Source organism: Staurois parvus, unplaced genomic scaffold, assembly GCF_062004578.1.
Source record: "Staurois parvus isolate SC_StPar_1 unplaced genomic scaffold, SC_StPar_1.0 ptg000468l, whole genome shotgun sequence".
NCBI lineage: Eukaryota > Metazoa > Chordata > Amphibia > Anura > Ranidae > Staurois > Staurois parvus.
Genome location: NW_028318264.1, coordinates 4,527,844 through 4,540,006, shown reverse-complemented (window position 1 = coordinate 4,540,006; position 12,163 = coordinate 4,527,844). Strand labels below are relative to the sequence as shown.

Sequence of the window (12,163 nt, the reverse complement as noted above, 5' to 3'; positions counted from 1 at the left end):
AAATAAATTCCACAGCATACTTCTCCACTTTTTAGCAATGCAACCATTCGATCCCTCTCCGGCTGATTACATGTTCTTCTCAGGCTTCTCCCAGGTGCCAGGTCTTCAGTGTCTCAATTGACCAGCGGGGGATGACATGACTCCCATACATGTGAGTCATTCATTCTGGCACTACAAAAGTGTGCCTAGAATGTCTGCCTAGCTGTGCATGCACTGCTCAGTGTACATCTAGTAGGAGATTGCAAATTTTTTTCATTGTAGATTTAGATCAACTTTAACAACTTGCCTACCAGGCACTTTTATCCCCTTCCTGCCCAAGTCAATTTTTAGCTTTCAGCGCTGTCACACTTTGAACAATTGCGCAGTCATGCAACACTGCACCCAAAACAACTTTTTTTATCATTTTTTGAGACAGAGAGCTTTCTTTTGGTGGTATTTAATCACCTCTGTTTTTTTTTATTTTTTTGATAAACTAAAGAAAGACTGAAGATTTTTTTTTTAAAAAAGTTTTTTTTAATTTTGTGTTATAAAATTTTGTAAATAAATAATTTCTCTCCTTCACTGATGTGTGCTAATGAGGCTGCAGTGATGGGCACTGATAGGCGGCATTGATGAGGAGGAACTGATGGGCATTGACAAGCATCACTGGTGGGCATTGACAGGCATCACCGATGATTTGACGACAGGTGGCACTGATAGGCAGCACTGACTGGCACTGAAAGGCAGCTCTGATGGGTAATATGTGTGCACTGTTAGGCACTGATATCTGGCTTTGATGGGCACTTGTATGTGGCACTGACATGTGGCATTGATGGGCACTGACAGCTGGCACTGATGGGGCTGCACTGATCATTGAGGCACTGATCATCGGGGCACTCCTCTGAGAAATGACGATTACTGGCTCTTCTCATGCTGTCAGCGTAAGGAGAGGACTGCTGATAACCGGCATTTCCTTATTTACATGCGATCAGCTGTGATTGGACACAGCTGATCACGACAGATCTGACGTCATCAGCTCTTTAGTGTGATCGGTGATCCGCTGTGTCCCAGGGATACAGCACACCACCGATCGCTGTGCTGCGCTCCCCCAGGGGCGCACATGTGCAGTTAGAGTGGGAGGACATCATATGATATCCTCCCAGAACAAGAGAGCCGCCGCCCGTCCATTTCCTGATATGGCAGGTGGGAGGCGGTTAAACTAATATGACCCAGGTACGAATTCAAATATTGTTTTTATATATTTTCTATTTAAAACTTTAGGGGGATATTTTCAGTTCACTAAAATGCTATACAATTTTACTATCAAATAAATAATTCACAGTCAAGAACTGCGTGCCTTCTTTTTTGTCCAGTAGAGGTTCATCTATCTTAGTTGGAGTCCAGTGATTGCTTTACCTGCTTCTTTATCCAGTATTTTTATTCCAAGATGGTTATTTTTAATATTAAACTAGAAATGCCATTTTTTTCTTCAATTTGTTACCACCCCTGAGTAGGTCGGTAAGACATGCAGGTGCTGTACACAACTGAATATACTAATATATGAAGTGTATGTCAGCCAAAAAGATGCATCATTCAAGAGTATGACTTTTCTTTCAAAAATAATCAGAAGCATTTGGGCATAGGTTCAATTGCCATTTAAAAACACCTATTCATTTATTGTAATAAACCATTATAATTATCCAGATCATTATATTCATTTATAAGTAAATGATAATAATACCAATACATAAATTATCTTACCTGGAATGCTGCACAAGATTTGATTGGATAAAGGTAGATACAACTGAGTCTGATTGGCTTGTCATTTTTAGACACATTTACTCTTCCTTCACAAGCACAAATATGCTCTGCTTCAGAAAATCTCGAAAATGTAGAATTTTTGGGGACAGTCAGATCTTCTGAAATTTTGCCACTGATACTGCTGCTTTGTTCTGTGTTGCATTCTGTTTGAGACAAGCTGATCCTGGAAATCTTTTCAACATCATACGTTTGGGCAGTGCAATATGATGATCTTTTCATGAATGTATCTACTATAAACTTTAAAAATACTTTGGCATCTTCAAATGTAGACATAAAACCAAATGATATTCTGATTGAGCCTGTTGGTTGACCATTAATGATGTCCATGTTATCACCGCATATATGTCCAGCCTTTGTGGGGAAAAAAAGGAAAGTAATGTTATATTTATATAACCAAGCATGTCTTGTAAAAAAATTAAATAACTGAAATTCGTTATTGGTAATTCAACTAAAACGTAAAAAAAGGAATTAATTGTGTCCTATATAAACATATCATGGTCTACTTTTATCTCTGGAAATCCCATGATGGAATCAATACGCAATCTTCAACCCATAGCCATTACTTCAAGGACTTGAGGGTTTTTAAACTTGATCTCTGTATGCAGACAAACTCTCAGCTTGATGCAAAGCTAAAATCAAATTAAGTATAAAGGTTACCAACAAACGGTACACCAATTAATCTCCAAATTCTAGATTTCCTCCTAACTGCACAATTAGAATTTAAACTGGAAACACTGCTACAAAATATTTTGTGGTATACAAAATAAATTGGAATACGGTGACAATCATTACCAAACTTTTTTCAGCATTAAAGCTGACAGTCTGGGATTTATAAAGGCGGAAATGTCCATTTTGTTTAATGTACAGTATTTCTTAACCGAACAAAAATCTGAAAGAAGCTGAACTAAGTTGAACCCTAGGCAGATATAAAAGATGCAGCTCTGTAATCATTAATACATCATTAAATATATTTTTTAATGTAAACAATGTTAAATTTGATCTGGTATCAACATTTTGCAGTCTCTGTACCAGGGGCGGACTGACAACTCATGAGGCCCCCGGGCAATAGGGGATCATGGGGCCCCATGTGTCCTCACCCCCACCCAAAAAAGCCTATAAAAATGTACTAGGGGCATCTCATGGGGCCCCCTATTGACCCCGGGCAGTGCCCGAGTGCTCAAATGGTCAGTCCACCCCTGCTCTGTACAGCAGGACTGGAGTGTGAGAGGAAGAATCAGTACAAAGAGCCAATCAGTTCATGGGCTGATAAAAAGCTTGCTGATAGCAAAAACAAGCAGAATGACAGAGAGATGAGCTCATCACTGTGCTGCTTCTCCAATTATTTTTAGTTGCAGGCTAACACAAGTCCATTGACAACCTGGGCTAAAATGGCTTAAATTATGCTGGCCATCACTGTGATGCCATTTTAGTGCCAAAGAATAATGAGGGGAAATCTCTAGACAATGTTCTCCATTCTCTTTAATTGGCTGTGCAGGGCTAGGGGTGCAGCTCTCATAGGATCATCCCGTAATGGTGGTGGTGGAATATCTTACTCCTGCATTAGTAACTGCTCACAATGGCATGCAATGTCAAGAATATCAAATGCAAGGGCACAAGCACTTTTAGTATACTGTAGGTGTCAACTTTCAGCATTTAAGAGCAAAAAGTCTGGGCTTGATAGAAGCATTGCCAACGGTCTCACTACTTACGTTAGGTAAAGTACCCTAAAGGTGGGCAGAAAAGCAGCTCTTTTTCAAAGCTGGACCTATCTGTGCCACTTGTCTAGTCTTCAGACCCAAATCTATGGGGTTATCAAATATGTTTTCAGTGACCCTGGAGCATAGACCATGATCCACCAGTCTTAGCTCTAAAAAAAAAAAAAAAAAAAAAAAAACAAAAAACCCCACAACTAATATCTTGCCAGAAAAGCTTACAAAGTGGGACAAACTCTGATTGAGTAGCACATCAGGATTCTAGATAAACAGAAGAACTGACAGTTTCTACGGAAGTTCTCAAAGCGTGTCATACCAAAATGAAGCAACAAACCAGAGCTATATTTTATAACGAAAAGAAGTTGACACCTTTCAGAGGAGTTCAAACAGCAAGTCATACTAAGATAGAATAGTCTTCCTTTCAAAAGCCACATATATGTTTAATCACAGTGGTAACATAAAAAAATAAATAAATAACAATCCTAGGTGACAGATCGTTCCAGACATAGAGCTCCATGCAGGTTTCACATGCAAACATCATTTTTGACATTTGGCACTTTTGTATTGTATATGTACAGTACAAAAGTGCCTATGAGAAGAGATTAACATTAACAGTGATGAGAGGCCATATTGAAGCATCATGTTAATGTGGGAGATGTAGCTTATACTCTTGACTAATGGCAATTTGATGTTGAACAATATATAAACTGTATACCTTTACATGCTGGTACTTTTGCTCACACAAAAGTAACAGCATGTAAAGTTTCAAGCATCTCTGCCTTTCATCAAGGGATGCATGAAATGTTAATACATGCCGTTACTTTTGTAAGAGCTATAATGCTTTAATCTTGATGCTGCAATGTTTGTTAATCTGATGGTCTGCTGGGAATTGCAGAAGCATGGACATTTCAATTGCAATATATTGGTACCCTTAATATATACAGTGTGTGTGTGTATATATATATATATATATATATATGACATGCTCAACTGGTATTGGCAGAGGTAAACTATGCATGAGACAGGACACTACTAAGTAGTTATGCCCTGCACTTTTATTCAGCAAACAAAAGCAGTTTCCAATTCATTATGTCTTTGAACAGCAAGTCTAGAGCATACAAAACATATAAATATCTGCTTGTCTGGGCCACTAATTAAACACTTAAGTCAGCTGCTGAATTACAGGGTGCCCTCCAATTGGTTCCTTAAAAGAAACAGGCAGCACTTGTACCTTTTTAGTGTTCTGTCATCCAGCAGTAGGCTTCAGAGCACTGAGATTCAGCCAACTCACATATACAAAGACATGTGGACATTATGAAACTAATAATGATATCTGGCTACTATGTAAGTATTAGAGCTAGAAACAAAGGCTTTATTTCACAAACAACTCTATATAGCCTCCAGGCTCCAGGACCAAGAAATACCATAAGGTTTGGAAAATAATGTTTTTCAGCACATTAGTTTTATATCCTTGTAAACCTTGGAGCCCTGTATATTGACACATACACACTGTCCACTATCCTGTAAGCCAGTGCTTCACAATCTATATATACTATACAAAAACTACAGTAAAGTAATTTTTAAAAAATAATTACATATATTATTTTTGTTTACCAACAACCAAAAAAACTCATAGAGAAAAAAAAGCATCATTTATCAAATGTACACTTGCAAACAGGGATTTTACAATTATATGGTCCAGTGAATGATTAAACATGTATGCAAAACCAGTGTTAATGATCAATACTAATGAAAAGATAACATGAAGGTTACAATCATTTTATCAAACAGAATCTTATGCGTAGGATCTATGAAACTGGGTGAGGGAAAGCAATGATCTACAAACAAGTTTAGGCTACTGAAGGTTGTTCAATGTAAAAATCTTACACAATGGCAAGACTGAGAACAGTAACATAGCACAGGATAGCCTTACTGCATCAACAAGGTCTCTCTGTCAGGGTGCCATTCAGAACAAAGATGTGCATGTGCTGAAAAGATGATCTGGCACAGTTGCCAATACTCGGTACGGCCATGCTCATTTGCATGCTCATGCACACCTGCTGCCAGAACTGGTGCCAAACCCCTTATATAAGAATGACAGCAGTGACCAGAGATTGCTGGATGACCTTCAGCTTGAATATACTCCTTGCTTCTGTGTAACCTGTATTCTTTGGACTTCCCGATACCAACCCGACTTGCCTATGGACCTACCTGCTGCCTGACTAACCATGTATGACTTTTGCTTGCTCCTTTGACTATTCCTCTACACGCTCTGTGTATGACCTCGGATCTGATCCTGACTGTGCCTCTTGCTTCCACCTCTGCCAGCGTGACTGCCCTCCTGCCTCTGGTACCATCTTGCTTGCGGTCACTGCCTCACTCCCACTACACCTTCAAAGGATACAGAGGCCCGCTACCAGCCTTAATAGGCCTTCTTGCGGCTACTCAGCTGACGCCTCTGCGAACAACCCTCAGTAGAACTAATCGACACCCATGCTTTTTGAGCTTTGCACTCCCGGTCCTCATCTCCAGGGGTGCGCAGTGCTTAAGCCACAAGGGAAGCCCTTTCATCAATTTAGCCCTCCACCCAGTTACGTGACACTCTCAAAAACAGAATTTTCAAGGAGGACAGGTATTTCTAGATCTGCTGTCCAAGCTCTTCTGTAGAAGCCCAAAGTAAAAGCTAATGTCGAGGGCTAAAATTGCAATGGTTGGCCAAGGAACCATTAAAGGAGATAAGACACATCATACCGATTTACCTTTGCAATCAAAATATGACCAGTGACACCATCAGCTAAGACTGGGCAATAACCAGTGGGACCACAGAAATTTGATACCGGCTCTTTACACAGGAAGACCCAAAAGATGCCACTCTACGCCTGTTGATGTGCCAGTACTGTTGCAAAATAGGGAAACGTGCCAGGAGTGTTGTGAGAAAGTGTTACGTTTCACGTTACGTGCCAACCATAGGTAGCGTACATCTGCGATAAAGCGGCCCCTATTTTGTGACAGTACTAGCACGTCAACAGGCGTAGAGCGGTGTCTTTTGGGTCTTCCTGTGTAAAGTGCCAGGGACTGGCCTAGAAGCAATCTACAACCATCCAGGTGAAAGGACGGTGGAAAGAGCCATTTAAAGGTGGAGTAGAACCATTTGGGCAGTCGGTGTACTTTGGTGGAATCGCATTGGAGGAGCTGTCCCTGTATGCTGGAATGGTTCGGTTGTGAGGTCTGGAGTGCTTCTCCTGTGTGTGTGTGCCAGTGGAGCCCCCCTGTCCCTGACCAGATCCATGATGACTACCAGTGTCCTCCCTGGAGATTATTATTATATGCGCATATAACTTGAGCTTCCGGTGAGTGCAAGCATACCTCATTTCTTTACCACAAGAAGTCACGTGCACAGAAGTTTGCTTCATCGTTCATACTGAACTTTCTGTAACTGAAATTGCACCCTAGATTTGGAGCATTCTATATATTGATCACCATATCAGTTCATCCATTCACAAGTTTATTGGACTGTTGCTATATGAGCACATATTTGAGTGATTATACTTGGTTTGGAACTATGCAATTGATCACTGAAATTTATTTCACTATATTATTCATTCATTTGTTTTTTGACTCATCCATTCACATTTACACTCGTCACCTTGTTGACAATATTTCTTTATTTCACCATTGCGCAGTAATTTTTTGCGCCCTTTTGCACGTCACTTTATATATAGCGCTACATTTGTTTTATGGTTTGAGGATTAAGGGGTTTATCCTTTTATGCTAGCAGCTTACTTGGTTTGGTTTGATTTTGTGCGCTCACCTATTCTGCCTGCATCTAATAAATACACCTCGTCTCGAGCATGGATGCCGCTCTGCGATTGTTATTACCTCTCCAATGTGAGCGGATTAAGTCAATGCCTATAAACTTCAGTCCTGAGGGATCTCTATGATGGTGGTATCTAAAGTGCTTAGAAAGGGAATGTTCCTTCAGACCTTTCCTGATATTATAAAAGTGTTTCCTTAATCTATCTCTTAGCCTTCTTCTTCTCCTGTCAATGTATTGTTTTTTGCATGGCCACTCCAGAAGGTACGCCACATATGTGCTATTACAATGAGAGAATCCATATTGTAACATTTGCCGGTAGAGTTAGATGTAAAAGAATCTATCATTCTCTTTTGGGTCCCATCACATTTACAAATGACACATTTATTACATGGAAAAAAGCCTTTCATACCAGAGAAAAAAAAAGAGAAAAAAAGGGAAAAAAGAAGAAAAAAAAAAAAGTTGTATTAGTAGGTGGATCTAGAATGTTGGGTGCTATTTTATTTCTCAAGGAACAGGCTCTCTGAAAAGCTACTTCAGGCCTATTGAGTAGAAAATTAACCAGTACTGGATCATTTTTCAATACTCCCCAATTCTTTCTAAGGGTCCTGGATATTTCTTTGTATTGAACTGAAAAATTGGTCACAAAAAGGGCAGGTACGTGCAGGCTTAATCTCATTCGAAAATGTAAGGAGAGAGGATCTATCCAAGCCTGCAACATCCTCAATGTCTTGGTTTAGAGAGGATATGTTGTACCCTTTTTCAGAAATCTTCCCTTCAGAACCTCTGCCTGGGAAAAAAAAGTCATACAGACTATCGCAGTTCCTGCGTACTCTTAAAAACTGTCCCTTGGGTATATTCCTAAGCCAGGAAGGGAGATGGCAGCTATCTAGGGGAATGTAACTGTTCATATCTGTGGACTTAAATGATTTAGTCACAACTTTAGTGCCTTCGTTCATCAAGGTTAGATCTAAAAAAATAATTTCACTATGATCATATTGGTAAGTGAGTTTAATATTAAGATCATTATGATTCAAAGTACTGAAAAAATTAAGTAGTGAAAATTCGCTACCATGCCACAGAAGGAAAATGTCATCTATATATCAACGGTAAAAAATCAGCTCAGGCCATTCTCTTGAGTATATTATGTCTTCTTCCCATCTGGCCATAAATAAATTAGCAAGGTTCGGTGTGAATTTGGCCCCCATTGCAACACCCATGATTTGAAGATAAAAATTATCAAACCAAAAATAGTTATGCTGCATTGCGTATTCTATAAATTTTAAAATAGATTTCTTTTGATGAAGAGGGATATCACCAGCCCCATTCAGCTAAAATTCTGCAGCTAACATACCATCCGAGTGCTTTATGTTACTATAAAGAGAAGCAACATCAGCAGTAACTAAAAAAGTAGAGGGGTTAACCGAAATGCCTTTTATATCAGTAAGGACCTGTTATATTTTATATTTTATACAAGGATGAGTGTCTGCAGGCAGCAGCGAAGCTGGTCAGAGTTTTCTTGCAGGTTTAGGGCTGCATTTCTATACATAGAGTAGGGGGTATGGTCTGTATTAAAGGTTTCCTCAATGGTTAAGAGTTTCTGCAGATAATTATTCACCATGCAGTACCATCAGGGAGGCATCTGATTAGTCCCAAATTTATTCTGCAGCAAGCCAATGACCCTAAACATACAGAAAAAGTGAAAAAAATATATTTAGTGAAAAGACCTGTAGTCCTGTACCAGATGGTATAGTCACCATAGAGTTCTGATCTCAACATCATTACGTCTGTCCGGGATTACAAGGTGAGAGAAGCAACTGAGACAATCTAAATCCTAAACTCTCAGATACTCTAAATCCTCAGAAGAACTGTTATTGTTCTAGCAGATATTTGGTACAACCTAGCTAGTATACTAAGGAAAATTCATGCTGTTTCAAAGTCAAAGGATGGACACACCAAGTATTGATTATATATATATATATATATATACATATACATATACACACACACACATATATACACACACACTGTATTTATTACATATACTACGCACAAACTTAAAAAATTAGAATTTTTCCTTTTTGTTGTATAGGTAGATACAGTATAGTGGAAGCTCATAGTAGAAGCCACTGGTGGTGTTTGTGGCCAGAAGTCTGACAACCTCGGTGGTGTGCACTAGACAGGTCTGTAATGGAAGGTAAAAATTATAATGGATAATGCCATACCTAACAAAACTTTCCATTGGCTGTCCAATGGCAGGGTCCTCACATGGTACTAAAAACTCCAGTGGCAGTGTAATGACATCATGATGAGGGGTGGATAAAAGACTAAAAGACCAGACTACAGTGGTATATCACTGGTCTTCACTACTGAAAGAGACACTGTTGAGTGCAGCATGAAGGTGAAGTAAACAAGGGCCTTTTTTTAAAGAAGAATACATGATTTGTGAATAGGTGGGAGAAAGGATGGTGGGGGTGGTAGTCATGTCACATTTCCAAATGTTAGAATTTTATAAAAATATGTAGAAAATAATAGCATTTAAACAATTCATGATTAGAAAAGAGCTTATGATCCATGATGATTAATTCTATTGCATGTAAAGGTAAGGAATAGTGTTTAATATTATCAGTATTAGTAATTAAACCCAACTGAGTAATCAATATGAATATCTTACTGACCTGCAAATTGCTCTTTACTTCAGCACTAGTAATCCCCAACATTTTCTGGCAGGCACCAGCATTGCAGAAACAGCCTGTGCGAAAATGGATATTATATAAACTGGCCATCTTGTCAACCTGCAATTACAAAGAGAGATACTAAAATAATTCAAATAAAACAATCCTCAGGCATACCATAATCACCATGTTATTCTCTCATGGAAGGATATACAATAGTCAATAAGGAAACAAATAAAAACGTGAATAAAATGATAAACGCAGGCTGAGATAGATTTTTATCTGTCAATCAAATAATAGTTATTCATGCACATCTAATACTTGTCATTAATCTAAACCTTTTAAACTGCTAGCAAACATAAAATGCAGGCACCTGGAAGGCCTTATCACATTACCACTTTTCTTTTTCTAAGCAGCTAGAGACCTCCAAAACCTAAGGCCTTCTAAGTTTCTGAAGCTGGAACTTGTCCCCTTGTTACGCATCCTTATATCCTCCTTTCCAATACCTGGCCCCTCCAAATCAACCAGTATAGGTAAACCTTTCCTTTCCAGTAAAAAGTGCCCATATACATTAACAAGGAAACATACATATAACTTACAAAGCCATCTACAACTCTGCCCCCAGCTGCATCACTAACCTGGTCTCAAAATATCAACCAAACCTTCGGTCCTCCCAACACCTTCTGCTCTCTAGTTCCTGTATCACCTTCTCTAATGCTTACCTGCAGGACTTCTTCCAAGCTTTTCCCATCCTTTGAAACTCCCTACCCCTATCTGTCCGACTATCCCCTATTCTGGGGGTCAGCAACCAGTAGATCATGATCTAGCAAAAGATCTTAGCTAGGTGACTGGTAGATCACAGACAGGGTTTGCTGACCTGCCATCCCAGAGCATCAAACAGAGTGTAATGCAGAGGTTCTACTTGTAAAGTTGGAACTGTAGTAGGGAGCAAGAGCCGCATAAACCGATGTCTCCTCTGTAGTGCTGGTTCCTACATCCTGTCATAGTTGGTGGGTGTAGCACCTGCCAAGCATGACCCATTCAAGTGAATGAGGCCACTCTGCAAGTGCCCTGCAGCCTTGTTTGCTGTACTGCACAAGGGGTTAAGCAGGAAGTGGTGTGATGCTTTCTCACCACCTGCTTTAACCCCTTGGACACCGCAGGAGCATGCAGTTATCGGGCACTTGCAGAGTGCACACATTTCCTTGAATGGGTCTGATCGGCAGGTGGTAGCACCCACCAAAAGCAACAGGGGGTGTAATTCCTTCTAAGGCATGTGTACACCTTTGGCTGCTGCCTCAGCAGCTAAAGGGGGGTAGGGATTGGGGGCAGTAAAACCTTGACTCAACTGCAGGGTTTTACTACACTTCTACTTTAGAAGAGAACGAGCCCCAAGAGTGCCGCTGCCAGATGCAATTAAGAGCTCATTCACAAGTGAAGCAGGCACTGCTGCTCCTCTACAAAGTGATCTGAGTGTGTTTGACAGGTGGTGAGGAGGCGATATGTTGCCTCCTCACCACCTGATTTAAACCCATGATTGCTGTACAATTCACACAATTGTGACACAGTAGTACAGCAATTGGAGGTTTAAATCAGGTGTGAGGAGGCGACACTGTGCCCGGTGACCTTTGATGTCTCCCATGTTGTTCAGGTAGATCTCCACCTCTTTAGGGTTGCCTACCCCTGCCCTAATCTATCCATAGTTAGATGATCCCTGAAAACCCTTACCTTTAAAAGGGAACTATCCTGCTTCTAACTAATACACTGCATTTTTACTTTCTCCATCAGCTCATCCCCCATAGCTATTACCTTTTATATCACTTCACCCTCCCTTAGACCTTACACTGTAAGCTCCAATGAGCAGGGCCCTCTGATTCCTCTTGTACCAAATTGTATTGTAACTGTAATGTCTATCTTCATTTTGTAAAGTGCTGCTCAAACTGTTGGCATTATATAATAATTGTATTGTATCCTGTATAATAATATTTTGTTTATGAAGTATATCACACAAGGGCCAAATACTTTAACTACTTGCTATTAGATGATCTGCAACCTTTACATATTCTGCTTTCTGCACATTATTAGCAAGAACTGCATGTATTTAGGTACCTTATCAGGTTTTAGCTTCTTGGCATACAATTGATTAGAACAAATTTTATTTA

The 12,163-nt window shown here is 39.7% G+C and overlaps 1 protein-coding gene across 1 annotated transcript in view; it reads right to left on the bottom strand.

Annotated features, from left to right (window-relative positions):
• MOCOS (molybdenum cofactor sulfurase) overlaps window positions 1–12,163 on the bottom strand; it is a 553,751-nt gene that overhangs the window by 91,610 nt on the left and 449,978 nt on the right. The window contains exons 7-8 of the mRNA XM_089689064.1: window positions 10,005–10,121; window positions 1,741–2,151 (exon numbers count right to left, since the gene is read on the bottom strand). Coding sequence (XP_089545190.1) covers window positions 1,741–2,151; window positions 10,005–10,121 — 528 coding nt within the window. The remainder of the gene's footprint in view (window positions 1–1,740; window positions 2,152–10,004; window positions 10,122–12,163) is intronic.